Source organism: Bubalus bubalis, chromosome 16, assembly GCF_019923935.1.
Source record: "Bubalus bubalis isolate 160015118507 breed Murrah chromosome 16, NDDB_SH_1, whole genome shotgun sequence".
NCBI classification, from domain to species: domain Eukaryota; kingdom Metazoa; phylum Chordata; class Mammalia; order Artiodactyla; family Bovidae; genus Bubalus; species Bubalus bubalis.
In genome coordinates, this window is record NC_059172.1 from 51,690,732 (window position 1) to 51,713,052 (window position 22,321).

The 22,321-nt window shown below is 44.5% G+C and overlaps 1 protein-coding gene and 1 long non-coding RNA gene across 2 annotated transcripts in view; one reads left to right on the top strand and one right to left on the bottom strand.

The window, feature by feature from the left end:
* Nucleotides 1-22,321, top strand: part of LOC102397043 (CXADR like membrane protein) — a 101,383-nt gene that overhangs the window by 57,583 nt on the left and 21,479 nt on the right. The window contains exon 2 of the mRNA XM_025266744.2: nucleotides 20,580-20,737. Within this exon, the coding sequence (XP_025122529.1) occupies nucleotides 20,580-20,737 (158 nt within the window). The remainder of the gene's footprint in view (nucleotides 1-20,579; nucleotides 20,738-22,321) is intronic.
* Nucleotides 5,502-18,872, bottom strand: LOC123329792. The gene is made up of 3 exons (XR_006545351.1): nucleotides 18,734-18,872; nucleotides 16,070-16,185; nucleotides 5,502-5,558 (listed from the first exon to the last, which is right to left on the bottom strand). It is a non-coding gene; the product is annotated as an uncharacterized LOC123329792 (long non-coding RNA).

Here is a 22,321-nt window from a genome sequence, read left to right on the forward strand (position 1 = left end):
AAGGAAATGGCAACCCACTCCAGTATTCCTGCCTGGAGAATCCCAGGGACGGAGGAGCCTGGTGGGCTGCCGTCTATGGGGTCACACAGAGTCAGACATGACTAAAGCGATGCAGCAGCAGCAGCAGCATAGTATTCTCATTCTGTCACATCACTTACCAACTATATTGGGTCCTTTGTGAGCGCAGGAATCAGGAATCCTGTGTTAATCCTCCTCTCATATTTCTCATAGAATCCCAGTGTGCAGCGGGGACATAATTCATGTTCACACTGTTGGTTCCCTTGTTGATCCAGGAGCTAGCAGTCAAGGAAATCTGCTTGCATGTCCCACACAGCTCCTCACAGGACTCACCAGCAATTTCTCCTGGACAAAAATCTGCAGATCTCTACTAGAATTCTATAGAGTTCATGCCCTCAAATCACAGTTGGAGGCCAGTAATATGCCCAGAAAAGCTGATTCCAGGACTAAGAACCACAGTGGCTTTTAAAGACCACAGAGAAAATGAAAGCTTTATTTAAACAAATATTTTTCCTAGGAAGACGTTGCTCTTTTGTAGGGTTTCTAAGCTGCAGATGCTGCAAAAGAGGTGAGGGTGGATGAAAATGGGTGCTGGGCAGAACAGGGATTCATTTCCATTGGGCAGGATGGCTTGGTCCCCAGGGTTTCTGGACTGCTTCAATGCGTTCTGAAAACCTTGATTCATTTTTCCCCAATCTGAGCCAAAATAGCTGAAATACAATATTCCTGGTAAACAGGAAGGAGGGAAGAAAGGAAGGAGAGAGAAGACAAGACATTAAAGAAAAAAAAAATCCCACACACTTTTTCTCTCTGGGTTCCATAGGTCACAACTAGCCAAGTGATTGCAGTTTCCTCACTCCAGATGAGACTTGCTTTCACATCTTTCTGGTGCCCTGCTCTCAGGCAAGTTCCTATGGAGAAGACAGAAATGTCCTTTCTCCTTTCCTATCGGCCGAACAAAGGAGGTTGCAGCAGAAATGCTTTCCAGCAGGGCTGTGAGCAACCTGAGGACAAGAAGATTTAGCTCTGGTCCTGAAAGACTGTCCTATGGGGCAGTGTCACAGCTGTGGAGCTCACCCTACAAAGATGACTACCTGTTGAACAGGAGAAGTGAGAGGATAGAAAGCCACACGTGTTATCAGGTTGTTCAGTTCAGTTCAGTCCAGTCGCTCAGTCGTGTCCGACTCTTTGCAACCCCGTGAATCGCAGCACGCCAGGCCTCCCTGTCCATCACCAACTCCCAGAGTTCACTGAGACTCACGTCCATCGAGTCGGTGATGCCATCCAGCCATCTCATCCTCTGTCGTCCCCTTCTCCTCCTGCCCCCAATCCCTCCCAGCAACAGAGTCTTTTCCAATAAGTCAACTCTTCACATGAGGTGGCCAAAGTACTGGAGTTTCAGCTTTAGCATCATTCCTTCCAAAGAACACCCAGGGCTGATCTCCTTTAGAATGGACTGGTTGGATCTCCTTGCAGTCCAAGGGACTCTCAAGATGTTAATTGTTCTCAAACAGGGAGCAGAGACAGTATCTAGGACATTGAAGACAATGCCTGCTCTCCACCCCCCGTCACGTACTGGGTTGAACACAGGTGTTTTTAAATCCCATTAAGATGGAAGTGAAGGAATAAAAGGGCTGCAAATCCACCAAGGACTAGAGAACATGGGAGGAAATTGCGGGGAAAGAGAAATGTCGACAAACGTTTGGATGAAGGGAAGCAGATAAGGAGAGAACCGCTTCACCATGTCCCAGGGACTGAAACCCGCTGCTCACAGAGGAAAGGCTCAGGAGCTGAAAGCAGGTTGGCAGGTGCAGCAAAAAGATGAACTGGAGCATGTTCTTAAAGCCGGGCCTCAGGTGACAATCTGTTTTAAAAGACCTACGTGTCTCCTCCCGCACCCTCTGCAGAAACGCCCCAATTCACCCCACCCCACAGGAGAAGGGAGTTTGGAGGACCAAACCTAGAGACATCAGACCCAGAAGAGAGCAAAGGGCCAAACTGGAAATACGGGGCTTCCCAAAGTCCGGGTCTGGAGGCCTCTTGTCTGAGGCTGTTGGATTTGCATTCTGAATGGGACTTCCCTGGCCCCCACCCCCACTCCGGCCCTGCAGCTTAGAGATCACTGGCAGCCATTACCCGCCTCCCACTAATGGATGGGTGACTTGAGAATTCTTCTCCGGAGAAAGAGAAGAGCTACAGAGAAAAAGCCTCTGAACACTGACATTTGGGAATCCCAGGATGAAAAAGCGCACAGAGAAATCTGTGGTGCAAAAAGCCCTGCTCACTCTCGATCCTTCCAAAGAGCTTTTTTGTATCTCTCCCTCCAACATGGCACACTTGAGAAAAGTAAGCGGAAAACAAACAGAAATAGAGACTCTGCAAGGAACCCTATGATCAATATCCTAAGGGACATAAGGGAAGAAATTGAGGAATGTTAGGCAAAAGGAACAGATGAATGATAATAATAGCAATATTTATTGAACATTTACTCTGTACCTTGTATGTATTTAAACTAACTTAATCCTCAAGGAGATCCAACCAGTCCATTTTAAAGGAGATCAGCCCTGGGTGTTCTTTGAAAGGAATGATGCTAAAGCTGAAACTCCAGTACTTTGGCCACCTCATGCGAAGAGTTGACTCATTGGAAAAGACTCTGATGCTGGGAGAGATTGGGGGCAGGAGGAGAAGGGGACGACAAGAGGATGAGATGGCTGGATGGCATCACCGACTCGATGGACGTGAGTTTGAGTGAACTCCAGGAGTTGGTGATGGACAGGGAGGCCTGGCGTGCTGCGATTCATGGGGTCGCAAAGAGTCAGACACGACTGAGCGACTGAACTGAACTGAATCCTCATAACATGCCTTGAATCCTCATTTAATGCCCATGAGTGGGGTACAAGTATTTCCCCCATTTTATAGATGAGAAAAGTGAGGCACAGAGAGGCTGAGTAACTTGTTAAAGATTATACAACCAGAAAGGAGTGTGTACTAAAAGTATTTGATTTGCTGATTTTAACAATATCTAAGAGATCCTTTGTTGGGGGGGAACCCAAAAAACTTTGGGGGGAGTTCCCTGATGGTCCAGGGATTAAGGTCCACTGTAGGGGGTGCTGATTCCATCCCTGGTGAGAAACTAAGATCCCAGAAACCATGCTGTGCAGTCAAAAACACAAAAACCCTTGAGCAACTCAAACAATATGAGAAAAAGATAAGAAAATGAGAGGATCAACCCAGGAAATCCAACATCTAACATATATGCCTACAAAGAGGAAGAAGTGAAAATGGAAGGAATTATATGATTATATATTTAAGTAGTCTAATAACATTTCTTGACATTTAAATGAAGTGAGCTTTCAGATTGCTAGCCATAAATGAATGGGGTTGAAGGGGGAGGAAGACGTACAACCCCAAACCCATCATAGCAAAATTTTCCAACTCCAGGGATGAAGATAGGACCCTAAAAACATCCGGGGGCGGGGGAAGGAGGTCATTTATGAAAGATCAAAATTAAAATTGGCATCAGACTTAGCAACTAAACAGCAGCAGACTTCTTAATAGTAACTCTGGAAACTAGAAGTCAGTGGAGCAATGTCTTCTGGAATTTGAGTGAAAACTGTATCCAACCTAATATTTCATAGCAGCCAATCCAGGAGTCAGGTGTGAGAGGCTGAGTGCACAGCAACTGGTAGCGAGTGTTACCTGTTGGAGAGAAACTGAGGGCCAGGTGTGGGGGAGACAGCTTTCTCAGTAGACCATTTTGTTCTCTTTGAATCTTTACCATATGCTTATATCACATTATTCCAAAAAGTTTAGAACCAAAAAATCACTTAAGTAATGCCAATAATTAATTAGATTTGGGAACCACCAAAAGCCCTTGGGTGATTTCCAGTTCTCTACGTCTTTCTTGTAAACATGAAGTAGGCAGGGAGAAAGGGAGGTCCACCAGAACCTATTTGCTGCATGATGAACATGCAAAAATTCTCTGGAAGGCAATCCTCTGGCGAGCCAAAGGCAAGACTCATCATTAGGTCACTGGAATAAATACATGATTGAATGAAAGGATAAATGAGCATGAAGCAGTCATTTGAGTCATTTGGGTGTGGGTAAGTGACAGGAAGGAAGTAAAATTAGGGGAAATTCTTTGGCATTGTAAATCCTCCCTTGCTGAGACCTGCCATTTTCTGCAGGGATGTATCCTGGGCGCAGGGAGCCAAATTGCCACGCTGGGTCTCTTCCTGCCACCTTAACATGATAAACTGAAGTCTGATTTAGCTGATTTTGGCTGCATACCATCATTAAGCAGCATGCAGAGCAAGGTCCGGATTTCTAATTGCCATTCTCTGTCTCTGGGAGAAGAGAAGCTCTGAGATGTTTCTTGTGAAGCCTGAGCTAAGCCTGATTATAGTTCTGTTCACACATTTGATGTAGGAAGCATATTAAAGCTTACTGCAGTCCTTAAGAACTTATCTGATATGCTAATTATGTTTAAACCCTTTTAAAAAGTCTGTGTTAAATGAATAATATGAATGAATGAACATATTACTAAGGGTGTATTAAGACAATTTATCCAAATGTTAATAGGTCAATAGCATCAGCCTCTTGAAGAAAGACTGTATCCTTAAATGTTAGATACAAATAGTGTTTGGGGGGAATTACTGTCCTTCATGTTCTAACTGAAGATTTTTTTTTTCCTCCTTGACATTAGGACGGCACAGCTTCTATAAAAATTTCTCCATGACCTATTCCAGGAAAATGTATTACGAGAATGATTTGAAGAGTATAGTTTATATCATTTGTAGAGCATAGACGGTCTGAAGTCAGACTGAACTGACATTATTAGCTCTGAGGTCTTAGCAAATTACCTGACCTGAGATGAGGCAAACCCTGTTTCACAGGGTTAAGTGATTAAATGAATTTATTCATATTTTGTTGTTGTTCAGTCACTAAGTCGTGTCTGACTCTTGGACTGCAGCACACTAGGCTATCCTGTCCACTATCTCCCAGAGTTTGCTCAAACTCATGTCTATTGATGGTGCTGCTATCTAACCATCTCATCTTCTGCTGCTCCCTTCTCCTTTTACCTTCAATCTTTCCCAGCATCAGGGTCTTTTCCAATGAGTCAGCTTCCTGGTGGCTAACACAGTAAAACATCTGTCTGCAATGCAGGAGAGCCGGGTTCGATCCCTGGGTCAGGAAGATCCCCTGGAGAAGGAAATGGCAACCCACTCCAGTACTCTTGACTGGAAAATTCCATGGGTGGAGGAGCCTGGTGGGCTACAGTCCACGGGGTAGCAAAGAGTCGGACATGACTGAGCGACTTCACTTTCACTTTCTTTTCAGCACTTCGAATCAGGTGGCCAAAATGTTGGATCTTCAGCATCAGTCCTTCCAATGAATATTCAGGGTTGATTTCTTTTAGGACTGACTGGTTTGATCTTCTTGTAGTTGAAGGGACTCTCAAAAGTCTTCTCCAGCACAACAATTTGCAACCATCAGTTCTTTGGCACTCCTTTCTTTATGGTCCAACTCTCACATGACTACTGGAATATAAATATACTACATATAATATGTATATATATATATATACACACACACATATGTTATATATATATTCCTTATCATACAGTAACTAGCATATAGTAAGCACTCAATGAATGTTACTATTGTTAATATTATAAAGCATTTTATAATTTGCAGAGTACTTTTAGATAAGCTAATACTAAACTACTTATTCTGCATAATAAAACTCAAAATATGTATGGGAAAGAATTGTGAAATCTAAAAAGTGCTATGCAAACATAAAAGTCATACTGTTGAGCTAATTATTGCATTTCTATAAAACAAAATGAAGAATTCATATCATAACCAACTCCTAGGGATACTGTGGTTGCAAAAAAAGACTTGTGAAAGTATATTTAGTTCTATTATAGTGATTATCATTGTGAGTGGGGAGGCAGAAGAAGCTAATGTATAAATTTTTAAACTTTATTATTAAAGGATGTGGTTGGCAGCCTCTAAGATTATCCCGAGAATTCCTGCCTCCTAGTATTCCCTTATGCTTGAGTGTGGGCTGGACCCTTTGTCTCTTGTGAATCCTCCATTGGCAGGCAGGTTCTTTACCAGTTGAGTCACCCCCGAAGCCTGCTGAAACCACAGCAAAATCAGTTACACGATCTTGACAGGTCTGTTAATATCAAATTGTTTATTATTGTATATCATAAGATAAAGAGCCTCTTTATCATAAAGGGAAAAACAAAGGGAAAAAGGAGAAAAAGGATAAAAGGAAAGAAAAGGATAGAGGGAAAGAAAAGAAAGGATAAAGATAAAGGGAAAAAGGAGAGTGAACAAGTTGGCTTAAAATTCAATATTTGGAAAACTAAGATCATGGCATCCGGTCCCATCACTTCATGGCAAATAGATGGGGAAACAGTGGAAACAGTGACAGACTTTATCTTTGGGGGCTCCAAAATCACTGCAGATGGTGACTGCAGCCATGAAATTAAAAGACGCTTGCTCCTTGGAAGAAAAGCTATGATAAGCCTAGACAGCATATTAAAAAGCAGAGACATTACTTTGCCAACAAAGGTCCGTCTGGTCAAAGCTATGGTTTTTCCAGTAGTCATGTATGGATGTGACAGTTGAACTATAAAGAAAGCTGAGCACCAAAGAATTGATGCTTTTGAACTGTGGTGTTGGAGAAGACTCTTGAGAGTCCCTTGGACTGCAAGGAGATCCAACCAGTCCATCCTAAAGGAAATCAGTCCTGACTATTCATTGGAAAGACTGATGCTGAAGCTGAAACTTCAGTACTTTGGCCACATGATGCAAAGAACCGACTCATTGGAAAACACCCTGATGCTGGGAAAGATTGAAGGCAGGAGGAGAAGGGGATGACAGAGGATGAGGTGGTTGGATGGTATTACTGACTCGATGCACATGAGTTTGAGTAAACTCCAGGAGTTGGTGATGGGCAGGGAGGCCTGGTGTGCTGCAGTCCATGGGGTCACAAAGAGTTGGTTATGACTGAGTGACTGAACTGACTGACTGACTGACTGATTCAGACCAAACCTATGCACTTTTCATTATGCCATGCTGTCTCTCTTCAAGCAAATACAAAAGCATTTGCAGCAAGGTCTGGCATCACTCTGAGCACTGATAGTATTCTTGTGCTTATTCGCTCAGTTGTGTCTGACTCTTTGCTACCGCATGGACTGTAGCCCTCCAGGCTTCTCTGTCCATGGAATTTCCCAGGCAAGAATACTGGAGTGGGTTGCCATTTCCTTCTCCAACTGATGTCTATAGCATTTCCTTAAACTAACACCTTATCCAGGATGGTTCAGATTCTGGGTGTCACAATCTAACAACAACATTAACAGAATAGTTGGCACACAGAGGCGGGTGAGAAATGAAATATTTCCTGCCATATCAATAAACAAGGATGTCACAGTCATCAGGGATTCCCGCCCTCCAGTGTGAGCTGGTAAGCCCTCAGGGCACTCAGGAAGGAGAATAATATCTGCAATCTAACGGCCAGTAGGCTGTGGCCTCACCCCAGGGTGAGCCTTAAGGGAGCTCAGGATGTGAAAAATAGGAGATACTGGCCTAGGAAAGCTGAGATGCGTATGAAAGGAATGATTTCAGTGCGCCCGGACTCTTGCATCTTCCTATACACAGAAAAGCACCAAATTCCTTAACTTGAGATACTGGCTTCCTTTAATTAACAATAATCTTTTGATGTTCAGACTACCTGCCCTTTGCAGGAAAACTTCTGTATAACCTGGCTCCTCCCCTTGCCTCCTCAGAGCAGTTCTCTCAGGGTTACTTGTGATGCTGTCTTCAGTGCTTGAAGTTGTAAAAATTCCCACGGATTAAAACATAACTCAGTTTTTAAGGGCTTCTCAGGTGGCTCTGAGCATGCATGCACTCAACTCTTAGGTTGTGAATATTTTTTAAGATGCCAGTGGTAACCAGGAGTGGATAGTTGTTTGACGAATATGAGCTGCCCTCCTGTTCCCACCCTAAGTGGTGTCAGGCTACAAAAATGAATGACATTGTCTTTTTGTCTATGAAGACACCCCAATAATAGAGAAACAATACAAGCACCCAACAAATCTATCTCAAGGCAATGTGTGATCAACGTGAAGGTGAGGGTCAGAATGTGCTCTAGGAATTTAAAAGAGGAAGATCACCAAGGTGATCAGGGATGGCTTCATATGGTGGTCCAGTGGTTGAGACTCTGCATTCCCAATGCAGGGGGCACAGATACAGGTTCAATTCTTGGTCAGGTAACTAAGATCCTGCATGGGGCATGGCCAAAAACAAGAACATTGGGAAAAAAAAAAAAAGGAAAGGAAATATTGAATATTGAACTTGGGCCTGAAGAATAGGCTGGACTTTGAGCAGCTCTGATTGATAGGTAATGACATTCCAAAGACTGGGAACGGCAGTCTGACTGCTTAGGAAATGAGTTGCCAAGCTGACCTCAGTGTTTGGCAGATCAGACCATCACTGTGGACCCTCAGTCCTGGTGAGGTCTCACACACCGGTCACTAGTATCACATACCAGCGTGTGAGCTCTACCACTGTCCTGCGCCTGGGGCTGGCTATCTGAGAGTAATGGTTTATCCAGGTCAGGGGAAGCCTACAAACCCCGTCTAAAGGGATCACTCTGGACTCGGACAGACCCCAGTTATTCCTCAGAATTCTGTTCTCAGTAGTATGCTTGCTTGTACATGTTCCACGCGTGTTATTTGTGTTCACATATGCAGGAACATACAAATACACGAACCTGTCTAGAGACCCTTACAAGCCTGCCCATGTCTATATGCAGATCAGATGAGAATGTATGCCTTTGATGCTGACACTCCAAGAACTAACCTATTTCATTGACATGCCTATTTATAGCTTCTATCTCATTCCAAAAGCTAAGTCTCTTTCTAAACCTAAATCTTTTATCACCTTCAGCAGAGATTCAACCAGAAAGAGGAAATTAAAAATAGATACAGACTGGCTATTGAGAGAGCAGCAATCAATTTTTAGGGGTTCATGGCAATGGAGACTTGAGATTATGTTGATAATTAAAATCCACTGATAAGTTAAAGCCTCAGTTCAGCCTTTGACTTTATCCTTCATCCTCCACCTTCCCATCAAAGCTAATGACAAAGAGAAGGGGACCATCCTGAACTTCATCTGTTTCACCCTCCACCACCCTCTCTAGGGACAGACAGAAGAGCCATGAAACCAACAAAATTATAGTACAAATTTGTCACTCAATATATTTTAAAACTAGAGTGGACTTCCCAGGTGGCGCTAGTGGTAAAGAATCCACCTGCCAATGCAGGAGACGAAGGTTCGATCCCTGGGTTGGGAAGATGCCCTGGAGAAGGAAATGGCAACCCACTGCAGGATTCTTGCCTGGGAAATCTACTGGACAGAGGAGCCTGGTGAGCTACACTCTATGGGGTCGCAAAGAGTCGGACACAACTAGGCATACACACACTAACAAACCTGTTAAGATCGTGTAACAGTTTTGCTGTGGTTTCAGATTTAGTGATAATAAGAGACTATGAACAATTTGATATGTTTTAGCAGATTAGTTTTAAATATGAAATTTACCTGAAGGTAAGATAATAATCAAAATGACCTTCTGGGCCTTCTCAAGTTTGAGATTCTACATTGCAGAGAACCAGCCCATTTCAGGGTTTTGTAATTCAGTAAATTACTGGCTTAGAACAAAAGCTAAACATCAAGATTAAAAGGACCCTAAGGGTTCTTCCGAGAAGGTGATGGCACCCCACTCCAGTACTCTCTTGCCTGGAAAATCCCATTGACAGAGGAGCCTGGTGGCCTGCAGTCCATGGGGTCGCACAGAGTCGGACACGACTGAGTGACTTCACTTTCACTTTTCACTTTCATGAATTGGAGAAAGAGATGGCAATCCACTCCAGTGTTCTTGCCTGGAGAATCCCAGGGATGGGGAAGCCTGGTGGGCTACCATCTATGGGGTCGCACAGAGTCAGACATGACTGAAGTGACTTAGGAGCAGCAGCAAGGGTTCTTCTGCTAATTCCTCCCCTCTAAAATACCTCGAATGGATATTTATTCCTTCACTCTTTGCCTTTCTTTTTTTGTTGTTTTTCAGTCACTCAATCACATCCAACTCTTTGCAACCCCATGGACTGCAGCACGCCAGGCTTCCCTGTCATCTACTATCTCCCTGAGTTTGCACAAACTCATGTGCATTGAGTTGGTGATGCCATCTATTTATTTATTTTGCTGTACCAGGACTTAGTTGCAGCACTTGGAATCTTTGATCTTTATTGCAGCAGGCAGGATCTTTAGTTACATGTGAACACTCAGTTGCGGCATGTGGAATCTAGTTCCCTGACCAGGGATGGAACCTGGGCATCCTGCATTGGAAACTCGGAGTCTTAACCACTGGACCACCAGGGAAGTCCCTACCTTTCTTTACGACTCAGTTCACAACACCTGAGTAATCAACTTGTTTCATAAGAAATTCTGCGATGAAAATAAGTTTTTTTGGTCTCAGACAAAATAAACATCCATTTCAGCTGAAAAAAGTTAAACCAGTGACCTTAAGTTATTTTAAAAAGTGTTTCTATTTCTTTAATGGATTTTTTTCCCACGACCTCTGGAAACTAAATGCATACAGTTTGAAAGTTAGCATATAACCACAAATGGCAGCAAAGTACTTAAATCCAAGGTACTCTATAATTCTTTATCAATGTTAATAATCCATTTTACTAATATGAGGCATGGCTAATCCTAAGTAAATTCTGCCCCCTTGTGGATTAAAATATCCACAACTAGTTGCATGGGGCCAGTTCCTTTTAGTTCTATCAAATAGCCCTTCAATGATCTTTAAAAATAATACACAGTGGAACAGAATTAGACTATTTGTATACATTGTGTAAGAGCTGATTGATGATGACAAAATACACTGACAGTGAATAATATACATCTGTTCTTACAATTTGTATATTAGCACCGTGTCTTGACTATACCAAGTACTGGATAAATATTCATAGAACGTTAGGAGAAACATGAAATATTGGGTTTAACATCCACATAGAAGAATTCCTTTCATAGCTCCTGATACACCCCCACTCAAGTGACTCCAAGAATGGAAAATGCATTAAATGATAACAGCTTGTTCTCCGATCAGGCAGGGATTAACTGTTAGAATGTCTATCAGCATATGAAGCCAAAGTATGGATAAACAATGTGGTCCCAGTGTACAGCACAGGGAACTATACTCAATATCCTGTGATAAGCCATAATGGAAAAGAACATGAAAAAAAATGTATGTGTGTATAACTGAGTCATTTTCCTGTGTAGCAGTGATGAACACAACATTGTAATTCAACTCTGGTGGTGGCGGTGGTTTAGTCACTCAATCTTGTCCGACTCTTGGCGACCCCATGGAGAAGCCTGCCAGGCTTCTCTGTCCATGGGATTTCACAGGCAAGAATACTGGAGTCGGTTGCCATTTTCTTCTCCAGGGAATCTTCCCAACCCAGGGATCAAACCCTCCTGCTTGGCAGGCAGATTCTTTACCACTGAGCCACTTGGGAAGCCCACTACAATTTAAAAAACAAACAACAACAACAACAAAAGATATATATATATATATAAAACCAAAATGGAATAAATCCTTTGTCAGAGAATCATATCATTTCAGAACTGGAAAGAGGTGTTGGAGATCTCCCAGTTTATCCTTTTATGGTTGAATCCATTACACCATCTGGACCTAATTCTGCTCTCTGGAACAACACTCAATAAGTTCCATCCTGCCAACTTTTCACCGATAATTGTCGACTATTCCTCATATGACATGTTTTTTAGAACCCATCATCTCCCAGTTACAACCCTGGATGCCAGCTTTGTTGTGAGCATCCCTCCCATGTGCAGCTTCTAGAACTGAACACAGATGTCTGGATGTGCTCCTTTGTCTAGGATAGAAAACAATGAAGTGGTTATGCCTTAGGACATTAAACCTCTTTTAACGCAGCCCAATCTCATTGGGATTTTTCAGCAATTGTATCATAGTACTGGTCAGTATAAATCTTGTAACCCCCCAGGTCCTCCAGATCTTTCCCAACCCTGTACTTTTGCCTGGCTATAACTTTTAACAATTGTTGCTATTAAATTTCATCTTGCTTTTGCCTCAGAATCTCAGCTAGCAAGATAATTATATCTTTTAAAAATATATTTATTTATTTGGCTGTGCCAGGTCTTGGTTGCAGCACAATCTTCTATCTTAATTTGCAGGATGTTTGGCTGTGGCATGTGAGCTCCTAGGTATGGCATGTGGGACCTAGTTCCCTAACCAGATTTTGAACTCGGGTTCCCTGCATTGGGAGCACTGAGTCTTAGCCACTGGACCACCAGGGAAGTCCCAGATAATTGTATATCTTAATGTGTCTACTCAGATTAGTTCTGCTACCTAGCTCTGTGCCATCCATATTTAATAAACATGATCTCTGTGTTTCCAACCAGTCAATTTCAAGGCAGAAGCTTTGATTCAGAAAAGAGATTAGAAAACATTGGAGGTGGGCCTGTTGCAGGAAGGCGGACCCCTTCCAGGGCCCGAAACTGGGCTCTTGTCTAACACTCGGAAATGAATTGTCCGAGGAGACACATGTGCTGACCAAGCAAGAGATTTTATTGGGAAAGGGCACCCGAGTGGAGAGCAGGAGTGTAAGGGAATCCAGGAGAACTGCTCTGCCGTGTGGCTCGCAGTCTTGGGTTTTATGGTGATGGGATTAGTTTCCGGTTGGTCTTTGGCCAATCATTCTAATTCAGAGTCTTTCCTGGTGTTGCACGCATCACTCAGTCAAGATGGATGCTAGCGAGAGGGATTCTGAGAAGTGAACGGACACGCGGTGTCTCCTTTCAACCTTTCCCAAACTCTTCCGGTTGGTGGTGGCTTATTAGTTCCGTATTCTTAATCAGGATCTCCTGTCATAAAACAACTCATGCAAATGGTTACTATGGTGCCTGGCCAGGGTGGGCGATTTCAATCAGCGTGCTTCCCCTAACAAGCCCATGTGCTTGAAGGGCTACCCACCAGCCATGTGGCCTCAGCTGTGTGGTCCTCCAATTTCTCTTCTCTGAAACAGAGGTGATAACGTGAGCTTTCAGGTGCTCCTAGGGCTCACATGAAAAAATGCAGTTGGGCAGGCTGAGTTAAGTGTTCATTGCTAAATAAATGTAAAGTATTATTAATCATTAGCTTTCAAATGGTTTGAGGAGGGAGGAGAAACTGTTATCGTCTTCTATATCTCTTTTCTACCTGTTAGGTGAAGAGCGCCTTACGATTTTTTAATGTGGATAAATACACATGAAGTACATATTGAGACAGTTTTTCACAGAGGGGAAGGGAGGTGAGTTGATAGTTTTTAATCAGCCTGTGTTTAGTCTGGAAACTTCTTCAACTATCTTCTATCAGCGTCTCTCCCTTTTCCCCCTCTCTTCTCCTCTTTGTCTAATCTGACTCCCTCCCTCCCCTCTCCCCTCCCCCTCCTCCCTTCCTCCTCTCTCCCACTCTCCCCCTTCCTCCTCCTTTATTCTATCTTTCTCCCTGCTTTGCCCTTCCTTCACCTCCTCTAAAACCAACCCTCAGGTTGGAAATCAGGAGGAAGGTCTATACACCCCCTGCCTCCCCCGACCTACCGCCACCGCCACCACTGAAGCCAAGGCTTCCACCTTAGTCCTTGCACCCACACCATTGATTTTAGGATTTCAGGAACAAATATTCACCTCCTTGGGGGAAAAGATAACAGGCACCACACTGATTCCCAGATGCCTGAAATTCCACTGATAACCACAGCTGTGTTCCTTCAGCTCCAGTCTTTTTCTAAGTATCAAATATACGTTTGTCTCTGAGAAGACAATGAAATGAATCATTTAGCAGCTCAGAGTGAATTTGGTTTTCCTTTTCCAAAGACCTCATAAAGGCTGTTGGCTGGAGAGATTCTGGGGTCAGGCTCGTATGGGAAGGCAAAATAGAAAACTCCCCTGGTTTACAGCCAGGGCGCCTGAGGGGCTGATGGGGTGGGGGGGGGGCTGCCTCTGCCTCCACTGCCCCTGCTCCCCGACCAGGGCGCTCTCCGCCTTCCCTCGTGTCTGCAGGAAAAACCTGCCTGTCTCCAGAACTAGCTTAGTCCCACTTACTCCTCAGAGTCTTCCTTAACCACTCTTGTCAGAAATGATTGATTTTCCATTAATCACGCAATGTGGTTACTTTTCCTGGGTGTGATCATGATGTTGAAATATAGCAGCAAAAATATGTGACAAAATATATCTGAATATATATATCGAATCCGGGTCTCCTGCATTGCAGGCAGATTCTTCACCATCTGAGCCACCAGGGAAGCACCCCTTTCCCCTCCACCAAAAAAATAAAGCCTGGAGAATCCCAGGGACGGAGGAGCCTAGTGGGCTGCTGTCTATGGGGTCGCACAGAGTCGGACACGACTGAAGTGACTTAGCAGCAGCCGCAGCAGCAGTGTGCGTGCGTGCTAAGTCGCTTCAGTCGTGTCCTACTCTTTGAGATCCTATGGACTGCAAACCACCAGGCTCCTCTGTCCATGGGATTCTCCAGGCAAAAATACTGGAGTGGGTTGCCATTTCCTTCTCCAGGGGATCTTCCTGACTCAGGGATCAAAGCCTTGTCTCCAGCATCCCTTGCATTCGCAGCCGGGTTCTTTACCACTACCACCACCTGGGAAGCCCATCTGTATATATACATACATATATATGGAGAGAGAGTGAACAAATATGGCCAAACATTAAGTTATCTAGCAAAATGACTTTCAAACTCCTCACAATTCTGCTTCACCTCCTTAGCATGTTTTTCTTGTTTTCCTTTTCGTACGGTGTGTACAACTATTAATAATGACCATTTGTTGAGTATGTACTGTATATCCTGTGCCAGTGTCAGACACTTTCAGTTCAGTTCAGTTCAGTTGCTCAGTTGTGTCCAACTCTTTGCGACCCCATGAATCGCAGCACGCCAGGCCTCCCTGTGCATCACCAACTCCCGGAGTTCACTCAAACTCACGTCCATCGAGTCGGTGATGCCATCCAGCCATCTCATCCTCTGTCGTCCCCTTCTCCTCCTGCCCCCAATCCCTCCCAGCATCAGAGTCTTTTCCAATGAGTCAACTCTTCGCATGAGGTGGCCAAAGTACTGGAGTTTCAGCTTTAGCATCAGTCCTTCCAAAGAACACCCAGGACTGATCTCCTTTAGAATGGACTGGTTGGATCTCCTTGCAGTCCAAGGGACTCTTAAGAGTCTTCTCCAACACCACAGTTCAAAAGCATCAATTCTTCGGCGCTCAGCTTTCTTTACAGTCCAACTCTCACATCCATACATGACCACTGGAAAAACCATAGCCTTGACTAGACGGACCTTTGTTGGCAAAGTAATGTCTCTGTTTGAATATGCTATCTAGGTTGGTCATAACTTTCCTTCCAAGGAGTAAGTGTCTTTTAATTTCATGGCTGCAATCACCATCCACAGTGATTTTGGAGCCCCCCAAAATAAAGTCTGACACTGTTTCCACTGTTTCTACATCTATTTCCCATGAAGTGATGGAACCAGATGCCATGATCTTAGTTTTCTAAATGTTGAGTTTTAAGCCAACTTTTTCACTCTCCTCTTTATATACATCTTAATAATCCTTACAAATGTCTTTCATGATTGATGTTTTTATACTCATTCAGAGAAAAGACTCAGAGAAGTCAGGGAATTAATTGGTCTTAGAGCAAATTAAGTCCACACTACATCTATCTGACTCCAAACTCATGGTCTTTCTATTAAATCTTGAACTGCATACAGTGTTCCAGAAACAGTCTGGAAAATACATTCCTGCGTGCACACACACACACACACACCCCTACACCTACAGAATTTTACATATATATTAGTCTAGAAATTGGAAGGCCTTTGGGTAAGTCACTTTTCTCCAAGCCTTGATTTCTTGATCTATAAGAGAAGTTTAAAATTTCCAAAATCTGGACTTACCTGGTGGCACAGTGGATAAGAATCCACCTGCCAATGAAGGGAAGATTCCAGATACCATGGATGAGCTAAGCCCATGAGCCACAACTACTGAAGTCCATACAGAGACTGAGTCCGTGCTGTGAAACAAGAGAAGCCAGAGCAATGAGAAGCCCACCTACCACAACCAGAGAGTAGCCGCCATTTCTCTCCACAACTAGAGAAAGTCTGAGCGAAGCAGTGAAGACCCAGCACAGCCAAAAATACATTATTTTAAAAAATAAAATTTCCAAAATCCTTTTTATTTTTCTGAATGACATTTGATGATTTTGGTTTTCCTGAGGCCTTCTCGACTATTCCCTGTAAAGCAAAACACAAGGAAACTTTCCTCCCACTTAGGAATTTGAACAGGTCCATTGAAAAGAGTGTAGCCACTGAGTGGAAGGCGGGTGCTTGCACCCCTCCATCGCCCTTCACGGGTGCCCCACTGTACATTAAATAGTGGCAATGGCACAGCTCCTGCACGTGACTTCAGACAGTAACTGCTACGGCTCTCTATGTTACTTGTAAACAGTATGTCTACACAGCCTGATAATCAATAACTCAGTTCTAAAACAGGACCCAGAAAGCACGATGGCCTCTCCTAGGGGCCCTGGAGGAATGTGGGGTGTCAGAGTCAATGATGGCAGCACCAGAGGATCCATTCTTTGGAGGGAATAGCATGCAGACCCTGGGCAACTTGTGCCTCACAGGCATTCAGTAAGTATTTGAGAAGGAGAAAATTCTCTGCTAGGGAAATAAGAGAGAAATAAGATATTTTATATGCAGATCCTAGTTTCTATGAAAAGTTAGCCTGGGCGGACTTCTTTGGTGGAATAGTGGCTAAGACTCTGCCCTTCCAATGCAGGGGGCCTTGGTTTGATCCCTGATCAGGAAACCAGATCCCACACGCCACAGCTAAGAGTTCAAAGGCCACAGCTAAGACCCAGCACAGCCGAATAAATTGTGTGCTGTGCTCAGTCGTGTCCAACTCTTTGTGACTTCTTGTACTGTAGCCCCGGAAAAGGCGATGGCACCCCACTCCAGTACTCTTGCCTGGCAAACCCCATGGATGGAGGCGCCTGGAAGGCTGCAGTCCATGGGGTCGCTGAGGGTCGGACACAACTGAGCGACTTCCCTTTCACTTTTCACTTTCATGCATTGGAGAAGGAAATGGCAACCCACTCCAGTGTTCTTGCCTGGAGAATCCCAGGGACAGGGGAACCTGGTGGGCTGCCATCTATGGGGTCGCACAGAGTCAGACACGACTAAAGTGACTTGGCAGCAGCAGCAGCAGTACTGTAGCCCACCAGGCTCCTCTGTCCATGGCATTCTCCAGGCAAGAATACTGGGGTGAGTTGCCATTTCCTCCTCCAAGGGATTTTCCCAATGCAGGGTTCTTAATCCATGTCTCTTGCATCTCCTGCATTGGCAGGTGGATTGTTTACCACTGCACCACCTGGGAAGCCCATTAAAATACATAAATAAATAGAAATAAATATATTTTTTGAAAAAGTTACCCTGGGCCATTTGTCTTTCTGCATCCATTAAAGCAAGCTAGGTTACCAGTGGCCTTAGGGGAAGGAGCCATCTTAAAAAACTCAGCCAGGATTCTCAATCCTGCCACATCTGCTCGAACTGACAGTCTGATCCGAAAATTGGGCCTCAATATGTGAGGGAAAGTCAGTGCACGAAAATTATAGGTCTCACTTATTTGGACTAAGTGAACCTCCATGAAAGGGTCATCCAAGGCGTCTATTTGACCACTAAAACAACGCCAATTCTTTGGACATAACATTTTTAGAAAGACTTCAACTATGAATGTTTTATGAGAAATGTAGACAGCATATTAAAAAGCAGAGACATTGCTTTACTGACAAAGGTCTGTATAATCAAAGCTATGGTTTTTCCAGCAGTCATATACAGATGTAAGAGTTGGACCATAAAGAATGCTGAGCCCCAAAGAATTGATGCTTTTGAATTGTGGTGCTGGAGAAGACTCTTGAGAGTCCCTTCAACTGCAAGGAGATCAAACCAGTCAATCCTAAAAGAAATCAACCCTGAATACTCATTGGAAAGACTGATGCTGAAACTGAAGCTCCAATACTTTGGCCACTTGATGCAAAGAGCCAACTCATTGGAAAAGACCCTGATGCTGGGAAAGATTGAGGGCAGGAAGAGACAGGGGCAACAGAGGATGAGATGGTTGGATGGCATCACTGACCCAATGGACATGAGTTTAAGCAAACTCTGGGAGATGGGGAAGAACAGAGAAGCCTGGCATGCTGCAGTCCACGGGGTCACAAAGAGTCAGACACAACTTAGTCACTGAACAAGTCTTTCTCCTGCTTCCCAGGTGACTCAGTGGTAAAGAATCTGCCTGCCAAGCAAGAGACTTGAGTTTGATCCCTAGGTTAGGAAGATCCCCTGGAGAAGGAAATGGCAACCCACTCCAGTATTCTCGCCCGGAAAATCCCATGGACAGAGGAGCCTGGTGGGCTATGGTCCATGAGCTGCAAAGAGTTGGACATGAGTGAATGATTAAGCAGCAGCAGCAGCAGCAAGGTCTTTCTCAATGAAAGTGAACCCTTCAGTGCCCAGGGAACCCAAGGCTGGCCCCTGGGGGTTAAATTGCCCCTTCTTGCTCACCTGCCAAGCAGCAGACACGTATTCAGCAGCCCCCATGAGCACTGCCAAGCCTGGAGGTTGTAAGGAGAGCCCAGGCACTTTGCATGTAGGCTTCAGGAGTTTGAGTTTAAAAGCACAGAAGTACCTGAGAACTCTGCAGGGATTCTGGGGACCTGAGGTTCAGGGAAGACTAGAGGTGCATGCACCCTGATCCTCAGGCTCCTTGCCTCGGTAAAACCATTTGGGATTCAGGGAGTGGCCTGGCTCTGCGCGCTGTGTTAATTCTGGGTGTGGTATAAATAGAACTTGGTGCTCTGGCAAAGCACACCACCCACTACTGTGTTCCTTTCCTTTGAGGACATCAACCAAATCCGAGCCTCTGATTCCCTCTAGTGGCTCAAATCGGCAACTTTCCTAGCTGATTCTTTGCATTTAATTATTCGATATATATTTAGTGCCTACTGTATGCACCGAATTGGTGCTGGGTTCTCTAGCTTTGCCAGGGGTGCTTCATCTGAACACTGTCCTGTCCAGTGGAAAGTGATCAGAGATGGAAGCCAGAGCTCCTCCATAGAAGCTTAGCTTAGTACAGGGCAAACTGGTATTAGCTGAGTACAGGGCAAACCGGCTCTGCTTTATGGGAACTGAAGGAGGATGGGTTTTATATGGGTTAGTTCTGCCACTAAATGAGTGGTAGGACCTTGGGCCAACTCCTTTATCCCCAGACCTCAGTTTGCTCATTGGTAAAATCAGTGCATGGGTTAGATTTAAATCCATCCAATACGTATTATTGAGCATCTTCAGCATGTGAGACCCTGACTGAGTGCTCTGGGCATGCAGTGGTAATGGAACTTAATCTCAAGGTGCTTAGAGGCAACTGGGAGAACCAGACACTCAGGAAGCCACATAAAACCAAGGGTATGAGTAGTTTAGCATGGCTGTTAGGGTGAGCTTCTCAGGGAGACAGATCTGGGTAGAGCCTTGCGCTAACACTTCCTAGCTGTGTGATACTGGGCAAGTTGATGGAATTCCTGGTGATCTAGCAGTTCAGACTCCACACTTCCACTGCTGGGGGCCTTGGTTCCATTCCTGGTCAGGGAACTGAGATCCTACAAGCTACCCAGCCAAAAAACAAAAAAAAATTGTTGCTGACACAATACCATTTCTGGAAAAAGATGAAAGTTAAAGAAAGTAGAACTGAATTCCTGTTGGCCAAAGGAATATTGGACGGATGAAGGGACAGGATCCAAATGTGGTAACTTGGATTTTGCTTTGGGTAGAAAGTGCTGCTTCCTATTTTGCAGCCATATGATATGAAACTATGGAGAATGAAGATGGAAGCTGGGGGAGTAGGAGACTGTGTCCCTTAAGGGAGCAGGGGCTGCCCAAGAGCCTGCTTGCCCCTGGAGGAATGGCTGCACTTCCTGAGAGTTCTGTGAGGGCGGCCAGACTTCAAGGCTCTGAGGAGTGAACCGTATCTGGAGCCTGTGCTGGGAAGAGGCTAGCTCTGTCCTCCTTGCTAGTTTCCGTCCTTTCAGAAGCCTTTGTTAGCAGGGGAGAAAAAGGTCAAAAAACAAAGCTGTTTTTAACTTGAGTGATTTCATTGTTTCTAAAAACCCTGGTGGGTAGGAAAGGTGGGCATTACCAGGAGTGTAATTTGGTGGGGTATGGAAGATATGATAAATTCAGTTAATGGAGGAGCCAGTGTGAGACCAGGGACTTCCAGTACTTCTGGACCAGGGTTCCTCCAACACCTTGACGTGCTTCTTGCCCACAGAAACGTCCAGTAATTATTAGTTGTAGTATTTGTTTCCTGCACCCTGTCGTCCAGTTTCTGCATGACTCATTGGAGGTTTTCCTCTTCCAGTTTCCTACTACGTTGGAACCTTGGGGACTCACACTGAGATCAAGAAAGTGGCAGAGGAGAAGGTCACTCTGCCCTGTCACCATCAACTGGGGCTCCCAGAAAAAGACACCCTGGATATCGAATGGCTGCTCACCGATCATGAAGGGAACCAAAAAGTGGTGAGTGTGTGTCTGACTGGAGTCTCGCCTCCTTTTCCCTTGTCCTCCACCACCGCCCCCCCTTGCCTTAGTCCTGCATTTTTCCCACTGTGTAAGAAAGTTCTAGAATTGCTTTTTGATCTGGTTTAGAGTTGGAAGACTCTAGATACAATACTATAACAAGAAAGGGTACTGGGTTGTAGGGATAAGAGATTCTGTTTGGGGGCAAGCAAGAGCTACAAGAATCTATCATTTTTCCAAGGAGGGAATCTACACTAGTGGCATCTTTCCTATGAGGGGGACAAGGATGCAGTAGCTTGATCGCCTAGCCTAGTGGGCCAGAACCACACCTGTCCTGAGAAGTCTGCTCCTCTTCCTCCTCTGAAACCATCACCACCTGCTGGTGTTTAAACTTTGCATGGTCATGACTTCTGAACTCTACGATTGTGCAAAGTGATAAACAACATGGAATACAGAGAAATAAAGAGGAGGTGAATGGAAATGGTTAAAACATATAATTGGATGAGCAAAAGAACTGATACTGATTCTACAGTTGGAAAATAAGGAGCTGGCCCTGGGTCTGCAGTGCTGAGGTTTGGAAGGGTCACCAGGGTGGCCCATTGGTTTTTATAAGCTTCTGGCAGTATAAACCTAACCCTAACCCTAATTCTGTTTGGGGGCGAGCAAGAACTACAAGAATCTATCGTTTGCCCAAGAAGAGTATCTACACTAGTGGCGTCTTTCCTATGAGAGGGACAAGGATGCAGAAGCTTGATCGCCTAGTCTAGTGGGCCAGAACCACACCTGGAAGAGTCTTGAGAGTCCCTTGGACAGCAAGGAGATCCAACCAGTCCATCCTAAAGGAAATCAGTCCTGGATATTCATTGGAAGGACTGATGATGAAGCTGAAATTCCAATACTTTGGCCACCTGATGTGAAGAACTGACTTTTCTGAAAAGACTCTGATGCTGGGAAAGAGTGAGGGCAGGAGGAGAAGGCGATAACAGAGGATGAGATGGTTGGATGGCATCACTGACTCGATGGACATGAGTTTGAGTAAGCTCCGGGAGCTGGTGATGCACAGGGAGTCCTGGCATGCTGCAGTCCATGGGGTTGCAAAGAGTCAGACACAACTGAGTGACTGAACTGAACTGGCGGCATAAACAGATTTGTCACACTCTGCTCCTGATGACCTCCTGGCATGACATTCATTAGAGAATGAGGACTAGGTAACCTACTGTTACCATCCTTTCTGCCTTGGCTGCACTCAGCCACTGTACCTTGGCTCAGCCTAGGTTTTCTGGCATAACTGTTCTGCAGTAGCCTTTGTGCATGTTTGTGCATGCTCAGTTGCATCTAACTCTTTGTGACCCCATTGGACTGAAGCCCACCAGAATCCTCTGTCCATGAAGTGGGTTGCCATTTCTTACTCCAAGGGATCTTCCCAGTCCAGAGATTGAATTAACAGCCTCTACCCATTGACTTTTTTTTTCTCCCAACATCATAGGCTGGCTTTTATTTTGCTGTATTTTTTTACACAAGTGTTTTATTTATTTATAGATTCTTAAACTTTTATATTATATTGGAGTACAGTTGATTAACAAT